Source organism: Salvelinus namaycush, unplaced genomic scaffold (genome assembly GCF_016432855.1).
Source record: "Salvelinus namaycush isolate Seneca unplaced genomic scaffold, SaNama_1.0 Scaffold2481, whole genome shotgun sequence".
Classification (NCBI taxonomy): domain Eukaryota; kingdom Metazoa; phylum Chordata; class Actinopteri; order Salmoniformes; family Salmonidae; genus Salvelinus; species Salvelinus namaycush.
The window spans coordinates 1-16,322 of NW_024059321.1; the positions used below are offsets into that span (position 1 = coordinate 1).

Consider the following 16,322-nt stretch of genomic DNA (forward strand, 5'->3'; position numbering starts at 1 on the left):
AGAGGGGAGTAGGGAGAGGTGAAGTAGGAGAGGTGAAGTAGGGAGAGATGAAGTAGGGAGAGGTGAGTAGGGGGAGAGGGGGGGAAGTAGGGAGAGGGGAAGTAGGGAGAGATGAAGTAGGGAGAGGTGAAGTAGGGAGAGGTGAAGTAGGGAGAGGTGAAGTAGGGAGAGGTGAAGTAGGGAGAGGTGAAGTAGGGAGAGGTGAAGTAGGAGAGGTGAAGTAGGGAGAGGGGACGTAGGAGAGTGAAGTCGGAGAGGTGAAGTAGGAGAGGTGAAGTAGGAGAGTGACGTAGGGAGAGGGGAAGTAGGGAGAGTGAAATGGGAGAGGTGAAAGTAGGGAGAGGGGAAGTAGGGAGAGGAAGTAGGGAGAGGTGAAGTAGGGAGAGGGGAAGTAGGGAGAGGTGAAGTAGGGAGAGGGGAAGTAGGGAGAGGTGAAGTAGGGAGAGGGGAAGTAGGGAGAGGGGAAGTAGGGAGAGGGGAAGTAGGGAGAGGGGAAGTAGGGAGAGGTGACGTAGGGAGAGGTGGCGTAGGGAGAGGTGGCGTAGGGAGAGGTGACGTAGGGAGAGGTGACGTAGGGAGAGGTGACGTAGGGAGAGGTGACGTAGGGAGAGGTGACGTAGGGAGAGGTGACGTAGGGAGAGGAAGTAGGGGGAGAGGAAGTAGGGGGAGAGGAAGTAGGGGGAGAGGAAGTAGGGAGAGAACACAAGTTTAGGAGTTTAGTACATTTCTCATGGGCAGTAGGAGATTGCATATAGGACATCTGTAATAACACCAGATTCGAACCGATAACCTCTCCGGTTTACCTCCAAGCAACCTGCTACCCCAGTGTAGAACAGCAGACTAACAGCAGACTAACAGCAGACTAACAGCAGACTAACAGCCAGGCCTCCCACTCACCTTGACGTAGTAAGTAGTCAGGATACGTCTGAGGTCAAACACCTGAAGCATGGAGGCAGCGCTGTTGTCCGTGATGCTGTAGCCCTCCAGGACGTACTTGGTGACCAGCACTTCCCAGGCCAGCCAACGCTGTCCGAAGGCCGCGTTGAAGGACAGGACATGTGGCAGGTGACCTGGTTCACAGCAGCAGCAGCTCTCATCCTCCTCCACCCCCTCCGTGATGGCCTCCACCTCCCGCTGCTGGCAGTACGTACCTGGGGGGGACGGGACGGCTTCATAAACATGCTATAATGCTTCATAAACTCTATAACCTAACCCTAACAACGACAGGACGGCTTCAGAAACATGCTATAATGCTTCATAAACTCTATAACCTAACCCGAACAACGACAGGACAACTTCAGAAACATGCTATAATGCTTCATAAACTCTATAACCTAACCCTAACAACGACAGGAGGGCTTCATAAACATGCTATAATGCTTCATAAACTCTATAACCTAACCCTAACAACGACAGGACGGCTTCAGAAAAACCTTGTGAACACTTTGATTTAAACGTAAAGGGCCGTTATTCTGACCGGAGATCTACAGGCTGAACTCACAAGTCTCCCGTTGACATCAACTAATGATTGAAGCATCAGGCAGAATTCTACTCGCTTATAGCAAGTCAAATCAGGCCCTGAGAGAAATGTCAGAAACCCTCTTCACGTCGCGATAGAAAGTGTACCTACTGTAGCTACTCCCATAACACCCCGTCTTATTTCTGTTGGACTTCTACAAGACCTAGGCTGCGTCAGAAGAATCTGTCCTGTCTCCCGTATGCACTTGTTCACTTCCATGACTGGTGTGTGTGTAACAGTTTAACTTTAGTCCGTCCCCTCGCCCCCGACCCGGGCGCGAACCAGGGACCCTCTGCACACATCAACAACTGTCACCCACGAAGCGTCGTTACCCATCGCGCCACAAAAGCCGCGGCCCTTGCAGAGCAAGGGGAACCACTACTTGAAGGTCTCAAAGCGAGTGACGTCACCGATTGAAACGCTATTAGCGCGCACCACCGCTAACTAGCTAGTCATTTCACATCGGTTACATGTGGAAACTCCGTCTAGGCCAACCCAATGCTTTTAAATGTGTGGGGAGTAGGGAACGAGTGCACACTTCAGGAGGAAGGAGAGCTATTTAGCTAGCAAGTTGAGTTTATTTTGTGCGTGACTCCATCCCTCCTCCTGACCTCTGAACTCCAGTCCTCGGAGCTGGAAGGTGACCAGTCCGTTGCCGATCTCCACCAGGTGAACCAGGGCGTTGAGGTAGTCTGAAGCCAGGATGAAGCAGTCTCCTGTGGTGTAGTTCCCCCAGCGGCCCAGCAGCAGATCTCCACAGAGGCTGTGCTGCAGGGAACGCGTCAGGTGCTCATAGAAAATAGAATTCAGGTTGTTGTCGTCAGAACCTGGAGGAGGAAAGGAGAAATTAACTTCAACAAGATGGGGGGAAATTAATTGCTACCCGTTTCTCCAAACTCGTTTTTTCCCCAACCAAAATATATGAATCGTGTAGCAAGCTGAAGGTGAGAAGATCAGCAGCTACTGATAGGAGAACTTCAGGTAATACTCTAGATTAAAGTATTAGATTAGAGATTATAGATTTAGAGTAGAGTATTATATTAGAGATTAGAGTATTATATCGAGATTAGAGTATTAGATTAGAGATCAGAGTATTAGATTAGAGAATTTGATTATTATATTAGAGATTAAAGAATTAGATTAGAGATCAGAGTATTAGATTAGAGATCAGAGTATTAGATTAGAGAACAGAGTATTAGATTAGAGAACAGAGTATTAGATTAGAGAACAGAGTATTAGATTAGAGAACAGAGTATTAGATTAGAGAACAGAGTATTATATTAGAGATCAGGGTTTTATATTAGAGAACAGAGTATTAGATTAGAGAACAGAGTATTAGATTAGAGACTACAGTATTAGATTAGAGATTAGATTCAAGATTAGAGATCAGAGTATTAGATTCAAGATTAGATATCAGAGTATTAGATTAGAGAATTAGATTATATATTAGAGTTGTATAGATTAGAGTATTATATTAGAGATTAAAGAATTAGATTAGAGATTTAGATCAAAGTATTCGATTAGAGATCAGGGTATTAGATTAGAGAACAGAGTATTAGATTAGAGAACAGAGTATTAGATTAGAGAAATACCAGTTGATAGATTAGACTAGTAGATCAAATTTAAATGAACGTTTTATTAAAAGTGAAATATGAACACTCCCACTTGTCTTTTCCTACCAGCACTGATATTGCTGATGGCTACTTATTTAACAACATGAGCTGACTAAGACCGAGATACCTAGCTATCTGAATATACTAAGACCGAGATACCTAGCTATCTGAATATACTAAGACTGAGATACCTAGCTATCTGAATATACTAGAATGAGATACCTAGCTATGGAAATACGAAGACTGAGTACCTAGCTATCGAATATACTAAGACGAGATACTAGCGATCGAATATACTAAGACTGAATACCAGGTATTGACAATACTAGATGAGATACCTAGCTATCTGACTTACTAAGACTGAGATACCTAGCTATCTGAATATACTAAGACTGAGATACCTAGCTATCTGAATATACTAAGACTGAGATACCTAGCTATCTGAATATACTAAGACTGTCCCACCTAGCTATCTGAATATACTAAGACTGAGATACCTAGCTATCTGAATATACTAAGACTGTCCCACCTAGCTATCTGAATATACTAAGACTGAGATACCTAGCTATCTGAATATACTAAGACTGAGATACCTAGCTATCTGAATATACTAAGACTGAGATACCTAGCTATCTGAATATACTAAGACTGAGATACCTAGCTATCTGAATATACTAAGACCGAGATACCTAGCAATCTGAATATACTAAGACCGTCCCACCTAGCTACCTGAATATACTAAGACCGTCCCACCTAGCTATCTGAATATACTAAGACTGAGATACCTAGCTATCTGAATATACTAACGTCACTAGCTCTGATATAGACTGAGCTCTAGTTACTAAGATGAGTACTAGTCCTGATATATCTAAGAACCGTCCACCTAGCTACCTGAATATCGAAGACCGGCCACCTGCACATCTGACGTCCGCTCTGAATATACTAAGACCGTCCCATCTAGCAATCTGAATATACGAACTACTGTAAATGAGGTTGTCCACCTAGTTCGAATTATACTAATTTGTGGTCCACCTGCTCATATCAACTGGATGGGCATAGCCTATCTGAATTACTAAACTCACTGTGATATGTGGTTGTCCCAACTAGCATATCTGAATATACTAACTAGTGTGATATGTGGTTGTCTCACCTGCTATCTAATATAAACTACCTGTGATATTTGGTTTGTCCACACCTAGCTACTGAAATACTAACTACTGTGATATGTGGTTTGTACCCCTAGCTATCTGAATATACTAACTACTGTGATATGTGGTTGCCCACCTAGCATCTGAATATACTAACTACTGTGATATGTGGTTGTTCCCACCTAGTATCAATGGAATATACTAACTACTGTGATATTGGTTGTCCCACATAGCTATCGAAGATTAATATACTAACTACTGTGATAGTGTGGTTTCCACCTAGCCTATCTATTGAATGATACTAACTACTGGATATGTGGTGTCCCCCTAGCTATCTGAAGATTAATATACGAACTACTGTGATATGTGGGTTGGCCCACCTAGCTACGTTATCACAATTGAATTGGTTGTCACCTACTACTGTAATATATAACGTGATATGTGGTTGTCTCACCTAGCATTGAAGATGAATATACTAACTACTGTGATATGTGGTTGTCCTCACCTAAGCTATCTGAAGATATATCTAATACTGTGATATGGGTTGTCCCCTGCCTATGAAAACTATCTTGAATTGTCACCACCTACTGAATATACTACTGTGATATGTGGTTGTCCCACCTAGCTATCTGAATATTAACTGACTACTGTGATATGGTAGTTGTCCCACCTAGCTATCTGAATATTACCTAACTCTGTGATATTGGTATGTATCACCTATCTATCGCAATATACTAACTACTGTGATATGTGGTTGTCCCACCTAGCTATCGAATATACTAACTACTGTAATATGTGGTTTGTCCCACCCTACTATCTGAAATATAACTACTGTGATATGTGGTTGTCCCACCTACTTATCTGAATATACTAACTACTGTGATATGTGTGGTCCCACTAGCTACTGAATATTACTAACGACCTGTGATATGTGGTGTGTCCACCTAGTCTATCGCTAATATACTAAAACTACTTGTGATATGTGGTGTCCCACCTAGCTATTCTGACTATACTAACTACTGTGATATTGGTTTGTCCCACCTAGCTATCTGAATATACTAACTACTGGAATTGGTGTTGTCCCACCTAGCTATTGAAATATACTAATACCGTGATATGTGGTTGTCCCACATAGCTAATCTGAATATACTAACTACTGTGATATGTGGATGTCCCACCTAGCTATCTAATATACTACACTACTGTGATTATGTGGTTTTCCGACCACCTAGCTATCTGACAGATGAATTACTAACTACTGTGATATGTGGTTTGCCCACCTAGTATCTGAAGATAATATACCTAACTTACTGTGATTTGTTTCCCACCCTGCTATCTGAAGATAATATTTCTAACTACTGTGATTGTGGTTGTCCACCTAGTATCTGAATATACTAACTACTGTGATATTGGGTTGTCCACCTAGCTATCTGCAATATACATGACTGTGATATGTGGTTTGTCCCACCTAGCTATCGAATATACTAACTACTGTGATATGTGGTTTGTCCCCCTAGCTATCTGAATATACTAACTACGGATATGTGGTTGTCCACTGCTATCTGAATATACTAAACTACTGTGATATGTGTTGGCCCACCTAGCATTCTGATATACTAACTACTGTGATATGTGGGTTCCCACCTAGCTATCTGATATACTAACTACTGGTGATATGTGGTTGATCTCATCTAGCTATCTGAATAACTAACTAACTGTAATATTGGTTGTCCCACCTAGCTATAGAAATATCTACTACGTGATATGTGGTTGTTTTTTTTTCCACACTAGCTATCTGAATATATAAACTGTGATATGTAGGTTGTCCCACCTAGCTTCTGAATATGAATATACTAACACTGGATATGTGGGTTTGTCCACCTAGGCTATTGAATATACACTACCTGTAATTGTGGTATGTCCCACCTACTATCTGAATATACTAACTACTGTGATATGTGGTTTCTAACTAGCTATCGAAATATACTAACACTGTGATATTGGTTGTCCCCACCTAGCTATCTGAATATACCTAAACTAGTGTGATATGTGGTTGTCCCACCTAGCTATCTGGAATATACTAACTACTGGTATATGTGGTTGTCTAACCTAGCTATCTAATATACTAACTACTGTGATATATGTGGTGTTCCACTAGCTATCTGAATATACTACCTACTGTGATATGGTGGTTGTCCCCACCTAGCTATTGAATAACTAACTACTGTGAATGTGGTTGTCCACTAGCTATCTGAAGGTACGTAACTACTGTGTATGTGGTTGTCTCATCTAGCTATATGATATACAATACTGTAAATGTGGTTGTCCCACCTAGCGATCTGAATATACTACTACGTGAGTATGTGGTTTCCACCTAGCATCTGAGAATACTAAACTACTGTGAGTATGTGGCTGTCCCACCTATGTATCATGAATATACTAACTACTGTGATATGTGGTGTCCCCACCTAGCTATCTGAATATACTAACTACTGTAATTATGGTGGTTGTCCCACTAGACTATCTGAAGATAATATCCTAACTACTGTGATATGGTGGTTGTCCTCACCAAGCTATCTGAATATACTAACTACTGTGGATATGTGGCTGTCCCACCTAGCTATCTGAATATACCTAACTACTGTGATATGTGGTTGTCCCCCACCTAGCAATCTGAATATACTAACTACTGTGATAGTGGTGTCCCACCTAGCTATCTGAATATACTAAATCACGTGGATAATGTGGTTGTCCACCTAACTATCGTAATATACTAAACGACTGTGATATGTGGTTGTCCCACCTAAGCTATCTGAATACTAAGCAACTACTGTGATAGTGTGTTGTCCCCAACCTAGCTCATCTGATATACTACTACTGTGATATGTGGTTGTCCCACACTAGCTATCTGAATATACTAACTACTGTGATATGTGGTTGTCTCACCTAGCTATCTGACATATACTAATCACGTGATTGTGGTTGTCCCCCCCTAGCTATCTGAATATACTAATACTGTGATATGTGTTGTCTCACCTAGCTCTTAGAATATACTAATACTGGAATATGTGGTTGTCCACTAGGCTATCTGAATATACTAACTACTGTGATAATGTTGGTTGCCCACCTAGCTATCTGATATACTAACTACTGTATATGTGGTGTCCCACCTAGCTAATACTGAATATACTAACTACTGTGAATGTGTTGTCTCACCTAGCTATTCGGAATATACTAATCACTGTGATATGTGGTTGTCCCACCTAGCTATCTGAATATACTAACTACTGTGATTGTGGTTGTCTCACCTAGCTATCTGTAATATACCTAACTACTGTTGATGTGTGGTTGTCCCCACCTGCTATTGAATATCGAACTACTGTGATATGTGTTGCCCACCTAGCCTATCTGAATATTCTAACATAACTACTGTGATATTGGTTGTCCCCTAGCTTCTGAATATACTAACTACTGTGTATGTGGTTGTCCCACCTAGCTATCGAATATACTAACTACTGTGATATGTGGTTGTCCCACCTAGCTATCTGAATATACTAACTACTGTGATATGTAGTTGTCTCATCTAGCTATCTGAAGATGAATGAAGTGTAAGTGCCTCTGGATAAGAGTCTGCTAAATGACTAACCTGTCATGTAAATGCAGAGACAGAGACAGACAGAGACAGAGAAAGACAGAGAAAGACAGATTCCACCCACCTGGGTTTCTGTCCAGTTGAGAAGCCAGTCTGGTGTTGGAGTGGTCCACTCTCTTAGTGCTGCAATAGAGAACAGATAAATCACAAACTCACTCTGATACTACCAACAAAGCTCCAAGAGAGTAAAAATGCTAGACAAAAGGACACAGAAGAGAGACAGACGACAGAAAACAGACAAGAGGAGAGAAGACAACGACAGAAAACGGAGAGACAGAGAGAGAGCGAGACAGAGAGAGACAACAGAGGGACAGTAGAGTACAGAGAGAGGGGACAGGGAGAGGGGACAGAGAGAGGGAACAGAGAGAGGGGACAGAGAGAGGGAACAGAGAGGCAGGATGAAGGGACAGAGAGAGGGACGAGAGAGGGGACGAGCAGGAAAAGCGAGACAGACAGAGAGACAGACAGAAAAACAGCTAGACAGACAGACAGACAGACAGAGACTGACAAAGAGACATCTCTACCAAGAGGAGTACAGTGACAGACAGAGACAGACTAGTGTCAGAGAGATCATTACTTGTAGTCTCTCTCCCAGAACTTGACAGGTCTGACATAGGAGGTGATGAAGATGGCGCTGCCCAGGAAAGGGTTGAGAGGAGTGGAGAGGACAGCTGACACTACAGCCTGAACAAACAGCATGGCAGAGTCTGGGAGAGAGTGAGGAGTCAAGGAGCTTTTACACACCTCACATCACCTTAAAAGATAAGTCCTAGATACGTCAAGTCCTACTCTCAGCTACATTATCATCAGGACATGATCAACATGAAAAACAAGGTTTATTCAACAGTGTGTGTGTGTATCTATCCTTTATTATTTATAGATTAGTAGCTGTTCTGTGGAAAAAGGAGAAACCTGGAAAGGTTGTCCATTCCGATGTGAGTAAAAAGGTCTGCCAGTAGAGATCACGTGGGAGGTTGATCTGACCACGGTAAATTTAAAAAAAGAAGGATACGAGGAACAGCGAAGGGCTGAGCGAAGGCGTGAAAGGCCGATCCCCAGGTGATCTGCCAGGGGGCGATGTAGGCGTAGACAAATCGCAGCTTGTAGAACAGTTCCCAGAGCTACACGACGGGAGAGAGAGAGAGAGTTAACTAGAACAGTTCCCAGAGCTACACGACGGGAGAGAGAGAGAGAGTTAACTAGAACAGTTCCCAGAGCTACACGACGGCGGAGAGAGAGAGAGAGGTTAATAGACCATTTCCCAGAGCTACACGACGGGAGAGAGAGAGAGAGTTAACTAGAACAGTTCCCAGAGCTACACGACGGGAGAGAGAGAGTTACTAGAACAGTTCCCAGAGTACACACGAACGGATGAAGAGATGAGGTTAACTAGAACAGTTCCCAGAGCTACACGACGGGAGAGAGAGAGAGAGTTAACTAGAACAGTTCCCAGAGCTACACGACGGGAGAGAGAGAGAGAGTTAACTAGAACAGTTCCCAGAGCTACACGACGGGAGAGAGAGAGAGAGTTAACTAGAACAGTTCCCAGAGCTACAACGAGGAGAGTAGAGAGGAGTTAACTAGAGAACAGTTCCCGAGCTACACGACTAGATAAAAGTTAATAGAACAGTCCCAGAGCTACACGACGGGAGAGGAGAGAGAGTTTAACTAGAAAAGTTCCAGAGCTTCACAGAGAGAAGAGAGTTAACTAGACAGTCCCAGAGCTAGCACGACGGAGAGAGAGAGAGAGTTAACTAGAACGTTCCCAGGAGCTACACGCACGGAGAGGAGAGTTAACTAGAACAGTTCCCAAGCTACCGACGGGAGAGAGAGAGAGAAGTTACTAGAACATCCCAGAGCTACACGACTGGGAGAAGAGAGAGATTAACTAAGAACAGTTTCCCAGAGCTACACGACGGAGAAGAGAGAGAGAAGTTAACTAGAACAGTTCCCAGCAGCTACACGACGGGAGAAGAGTTAATAGAACAGTTCCGCGAGAGCTACACGACGGAGAGAGAGAGAGGAGTTACCTAGAACAGTTCCCAGAGCTACAAGACAGGGAGAGAGAGGAGAGAGTTAAACTAGACAAGTTTCCCCAGAGCTACAGAACCGGGCGGAGAGAGAGAGTTAACTAGAACAGTTCCCAGAGCTACACGACGGGAGAGAGAGATAGAGTGTTAAAGAACGTTCCCAGAGGTACACGACGAGAGAAGAGAGTACCTGAGGTCAAGACGACGGGAGAGGAGAGAGGAGTTTTAACTAGAACAGTTCCCAGAGCTACACGACGAGAGAGAGAGGATTAACTACATTCACAGCACGAGAGAGATTTAGACAGCCACAAACACATTTTTTTCCTTCCTTACATTTATTTACCGTGAAAATACACATTGATCAATATTTCTGTAAAACGTGCCATTTTTAGCCAGCCATTTTATTTTCTTATGTGGGTAGGAGGAGGTAGGAAAACATTCTCTGGTCAGATTTTCTATAAATTAATCCTTATATTATATCATAAAGAACAGGGCTGTGTTCATTTGGAATACGTTTTCCTCCTCTCGCTATCCTGTTCACTTCAACCCTCCAACGTCTCTACCCCAGTTACTGTCATAATGCTTGTCTCGACCTAGTTACCTGCAGTAATGCTGTCTCTTCCCAGTTACCGCATATATTCCTTGTCTCTAGCCAGTTACCTGCAGTAATGCTTGTTATCTCTAACCAGTTTACCTGCAGTAATGCTTGTTTTACCCATTTACCTGCAGTAATGTCTTGTCTCTAGCAAGTTACCTGCGCAATGCTTGTCTCTACCCCCTGCATAATGCTTGTCTCTACCCAGTTACCTGCAGTATGCTTGCTCTCCATTACCCGTATCCCTTTACCTGCAGTAATGCTGTTATTCCTACAGTTACCTGCAGTAAGCTTGTCTCTACCCCTGCAGTAAATGCTTGTCTCTACCCCTGCAGTAATGCCTTGTTCTCTACCCCTCAGTAATGGCTTGCTCTACCGCAGTATGTTCACCTGGCAGTAATTGTTGTCTTCTACCCCCTTGCAGTAATGCTTGTCTCTACCCCCTGCCGAGTAATGCTTGTCCACCCCTGCAGTAATGCTTGTCTCTACCCCCTGCAGTTAATGCTCGTCCGTCTACCCTGTATCTTCCTACCGCAGTAATCGCTACCCTCGATCGTCTACCCAGTTACCTGCAGTAATGCTTGTCTCTACCCAGTTACCTCCAGTATGCTTGTCTCTACCCATTACCTGCAGTATGCTTGTCTCTACCCTATTTATCCTGCAGTAATGCTGTAGTCTCTTCCCAGTTACCTGCAGTAATGCTTGGTCTCTCCACCCCCTGCAGTAAAATGCCTTGTATCTCTACCCCCTGCAGTATGCTTGTCCTCTTACCCCTGCAGTAATGCTTGTCTCTACCCCTGGCAGTACTGCTTGTCACTTACCCAGTTACCTGCCAGTAATGTTGTATCTCTACCCAGTTACCTACAGTAATGCTTGTCTCTACCTAGTTACCTGCAGTATGCTAGTCTCTTCCTAGTTACCTGCAGTATCCTTGTCTCTAGCCAGTTACCTGCAGTAATGGCTTGTCTCAACCCATTACCTGCAGTAATGCTTGTTTCTACCATTTACCTGCAGTACATGCTTTTTCTCTACGTCCCAATGGTGTCTACCCCCTGCAGTAATGCTTGTCGCTTAACCCGTTCCGCGATGCTTGCAGTACCTCAGATGCTTGTTCTCTACCCATTTTACCTGCAGTAAATGCTTGTCTCTTCAGTTACTGCACGTAATGCGTTGTCTCTACCTAGTTACCTCAGTAATGCTTGTCTCTACCCCCTGCAGTAATGCTTGTCTCTACCCCCTGCAGTAATGCTTGTCTCTACCCCCTGCAGTAATGCTTGTCTCTACCCCCTGCAGTAATGCTTGTCTCTACCCCCTGCAGTAATGCTCGTCTCTACCCCCTGCAGTATAGCTTGCTCACCCCCTGCAGTAATGCTCGTCTCTACGCCCCCTGCAGTAATGCCTCGCTCTACCCAGTTACCTGCAGTAATGCTTGTCTCACCCATGACCTCAGTAATGCTTGTCCTACCCAGTACCTGCAGTAATGCTTGCTCTTACCCATTTCCGTGCAAGTATGCCTTTTCTATTCCCAGTTACCGCAGTAATGCTTGTCTCCACCCCCTGCAGTAATGCTTGTCCTCCTACCCCCGCAGTAATGCGTGTCTCTTACCCCCTGCAGTAATGCGCTGTCCCTACCCCTGCAGTAATGCTTGTCTCTACCCAGTTTACGTGCAGTCAATGATTGTCTCTACCCAGTTACCTGCAGTAATGCTTGTCTCTACCCCCCCTGCAGTAATGCTTCTACCGCAGATGCTACTCACCGACCTGCGTAATCTTGTCTACCCATAATAGCTTGTCTCTACCCAGTTACCTGCAGGTTAAATTGCTGTACCATTTCATCTATGCCTACCCGTTCCTGCAGTAATGACTTGTCTTATCCCAGTTACCTCAGTATAGCTTGTCTACCTCCATTACCAGGTAATGCTTGTTTCTACCATTACCGCAGTAATGCTTGATCTTCTAACCCAGTTACCTGCAGTAATGCTTGTCTCTCCCTCCAATAAGTCTATTCTCACCGCAGTAATGCTTGTTCTCCTTACGCCCCCCCTGCAGTAATGTGTCGTGTCTATATTTTTCACGCAGTACTGCTAACCTGTTTCTACCTACGAAACGCTGCCTTCGTACTGCAGTATGTTACCCCCTGCAGTAATGCTTGTCTCTAGCCATTCCATGCAGTAATGCTGTCTCTACCCCCTGCAGTAATGCTTGTCTCTACCCAGTTACCTGCAGTAATGCTTGTCTCTACCCAGTTACCTGCAGTAACGCTTGTCTCTACCCAGTTACCTGCAGTAACGCTTGTCTCTTCCCAGTTACCTGCAGTAATGCTTGTCTCTACCCCCTGCAGTAATGCTTGTCTCTAGCCAGTTACCTGCAGTAATGCTTGTCTCTACCCCCTGCAGTAATGCTTGTCTCTACCCAGTTACCTGCAGTAATGCTTGTCTCTACCCAGTTACCTGCAGTAATGCTTGTCTCTACCCAGTTACCTGCAGTAATGCTTGTCTCTACCCAGTTACCTGCAGTAATGATTGTCTCTAGCCAGTTACCTGCAGTAATGCTTGTCTCTACCCAGTTACCTGCAGTAATGCTTGTCTCTACCCAGTTACCTGCAGTAATGCTTGTCTCTACCCAGTTACCTGCAGTAATGCTTGTCGCTACCCCCTGCAGTAATGCTTGTCTCTTCCCAGTTACCTGGAGTAATGGACCAGCGGTACTGAACCATACTGGACCAGCGGTCCTGAACCATACTGGACCAGCGGTCCTGAACCATACTGGACCAGCGGTACTGAACCATACTGGACCAGTGGTACTGGACCAGCGGTACTGATCCATACTGGACCAGGGGTACTGAACCATACTGGACCAGCGGTCCTGAACCATACTGGACCAGTGGTACTGGACCAGCGGTACTGATCCATACTGGACCAGGGGTACTGAACCATACTGGACCAGCGGTCCTGAACCAGGGGTCCTGAACCATACTGGACCAGCGGTCCTGAACCAGGGGTCCTGAACCATACCGGACCAGCGGCCCTGAACCATACCGGACCAGCGGTACTGAACCATACTGGACCAGCGGCCCTGAACCATACCGGACCAGCGGTACTGAACCATACTGGACCAGCGGTACTGAACCAGGGGTCCTGGACCATACTGGACCAGCGGTACTGAACCATACTGGACCAGCGGTACTGAACCATACTGGACCAGGGGTCCTGGACCAGCGGTACTGAACAATACTGGACCAGTGGTACTGGACCAGCGGTACTGATCCATACTGGACCAGGGGTACTGAACCATACTGGACCAGCGGTCCTGAACCAGGGGTCCTGGACCATACTGGACCAGCGGTACTGAACCATACTGGACCAGCGGTACTGAACCATACTGGACCAGGGGTCCTGGACCAGCGGTACTGAACCATACTGGACCAGCGGTCCTGAACCATACTGAACCAGTGGTCCTGAACCATACTGGGCCTGCGGTACTGAACAGCCCAGCAGAAAAAAAAAGAAATCAAATCAACTATATGTATGGCTACTGAGCTCGTCTGATGCTTTAAGCACTGAGATTAAAAATGACGACACAGAAATTACTAAAGAGGGAGCCAGAGATCAATATAGCTTGAGAATATATATTTTTTTAAAGTCTAAAAAAATAAAATAAAAATAAAATGTTCCCGCCCCTCCTCCTCCTCCTCCTCCTCCTCCTCCTGCTGCTGCTGCTGCTGCTGGCCTTCGCAGATTCTGCCATTTTGTTCCTGAAGTTGCCAGTAAGAGGCTCCACCAGCAGTCAGCAACCTTTTCCATCTGGAGCGCCAAGTCATCCTACCATTTCTACTGATCTGCCTTTCAGTTAGGATTTTCATCTGCACATTTTCATGGAACAGTTTCATTTCATTTACAATAAAGTCTTCATATCTCAAAATCAATGTCATGTGGTTAGTCAATATTAAATCAAAATGATACAAATCTAAAAGTAACTTCCGTTAACTATGTAAAAATTGTCTACATAAAATCCAACAAATAAAAACATTTCAGCCTGCAGGTAGAAAATCTCCTGCTGAAAATAATTATCTTATAAATCACATTGGCTATGCATGGCCTGTCTGCAAGGAACTGGAAACATTGTATCAACTATCAACTTAGTCCAGCCAAAGCTCATGCTAGCAAACTGGAAACATTGTATCAAATGTTCTGGGCCCTCAGAGTTTCCTGGGCCAGTGAGTTCTGGGCAGACAGACACGGCTGTAGGCTATTTGGGCCAGTGAGTTCTGGGCAGACAGACACGGCTGTAGGCTATTTGGACCAGTGAGTTCTGGACAGACATACACGGCTGTAGGCTATTTGGGCCAGTGAGTTCTGGGCAGACAGACACGGCTGTAGGCTATTTGGGCCAGTGAGTTCTGGACAGACAGACACGGCTGTAGGCTATTTGGACCAGTGAGTTCTGGACAGACAGACACGGCTGTAGGCTATTTGGGCCAGTGAGTTCTGGGCAGACAGACACAGCTGTAGGCTATTTGGGCCAGTGAGTTCTGGACAGACATACACGGCTGTAGGCTATTTGGGCCAGTGAGTTCTGGGCAGACAGACACGGCTGTAGGCTATTTGGACCAGTGAGTTCTGGACAGACAGACACAGCTGTAGGCTATTTGGACCAGTGAGTTCTGGGCAGACAGACACCGCTGTAGGCTATTTGGACCAGTGAGTTCTGGACAGACAGACACGGCTGTAGGCTATTTGGACCAGTGCATTCTGGGTAGGCTATTTGCCCACAGAATAAGAAGTAATCATGAAGCCCTATTTCATGACGTTTCCACCGGATGAGAGCATGACTTTGTTTCCCCTTTCATGCTGAGTGGTTATCGAAAGGGAGAGAGATGGAAATATCTTTAAAATCGGCTACGTTGGAAGAACTATTGTCATTCTCAATGGATGTAAAAAAAACACTTTGTTTACTTGCTGTTTGAGGCGATTAAAAAATTACTTTGAGAAGTTCCACAGCGATGAGTTTAGACAATCAGAAATACTATCAGATCCCCAAATGGGAACATTTATAGGTCTCCGTTTGCACACAGGCCAGGTAGACTAGTCCTACTTCTATATGCGTAATACGGTGTGTGTCCTTACGCCAAACAAAAAGACAATTCATAAACTGACAATGAATAAATGAAATGAAATAAACCGAATCCATTTCCTCACTAGTGTAGCCTAGGTTGTTCTCTCTGTAAACAACGTGTCCACTACTACAATGACAACGGTAAGACTGGAATAATCATAATAATGAATGAATTAACAGAAATGACCATAACCAAACAAACGTAGATTATAAAATGATGGTAATTAATGTTAAATGTACTACTTGGTGATACTGTTGTGTCATCCCCGCGGCCTCCACAATGGATTAGTCCACTCAGACAGGCGTGAGTCGGACAGGCGTGAGTCGGACAGGCGTGAGTCGGACAGGCGTGAGTCGGACAGGCGTGAGTCGGACAGGCGTGAGTCGGACAGGCGTGAGTCGGACAGGCGTGAGTCGGACAGGCGTGAGTCGGACAGGCGTGAACCGGACAGGCGTGAGTCGGACAGGCGTGAGTCGGACAGGCGTGAGTCGGACAGGCGTGAGTCGGACAGGCGTGAGTCGGACAGGCGTGAGTCGGACAGGCGTGAGTCGGACAGGCGTGAGTCGGACAGGCGTGAGTCGGACAGGCGTGAGTCGGACAGGCGTGAGTCGGACAGGCGTGAATCAGACGTGTCTCATGTACCATCATT

The 16,322-nt window shown here is 44.9% G+C and overlaps 1 protein-coding gene across 1 annotated transcript in view; it reads right to left on the reverse strand.

Moving 5' to 3' along the window:
• Nucleotides 1–235: 235 nt before the first annotated feature.
• Nucleotides 236–16,322, reverse strand: part of LOC120039022 (pecanex-like protein 1) — a gene marked incomplete at its 3' end in the record, with an annotated part of 37,244 nt that continues 21,157 nt past the window's right edge. The window contains exons 7-12 of the mRNA XM_038984563.1: nucleotides 8,945–9,053; nucleotides 8,510–8,639; nucleotides 7,997–8,055; nucleotides 2,131–2,346; nucleotides 898–1,151; nucleotides 236–760 (exon numbers count right to left, since the gene is read on the reverse strand). Coding sequence (XP_038840491.1) covers nucleotides 236–760; nucleotides 898–1,151; nucleotides 2,131–2,346; nucleotides 7,997–8,055; nucleotides 8,510–8,639; nucleotides 8,945–9,053 — 1,293 coding nt within the window. The remainder of the gene's footprint in view (nucleotides 761–897; nucleotides 1,152–2,130; nucleotides 2,347–7,996; nucleotides 8,056–8,509; nucleotides 8,640–8,944; nucleotides 9,054–16,322) is intronic.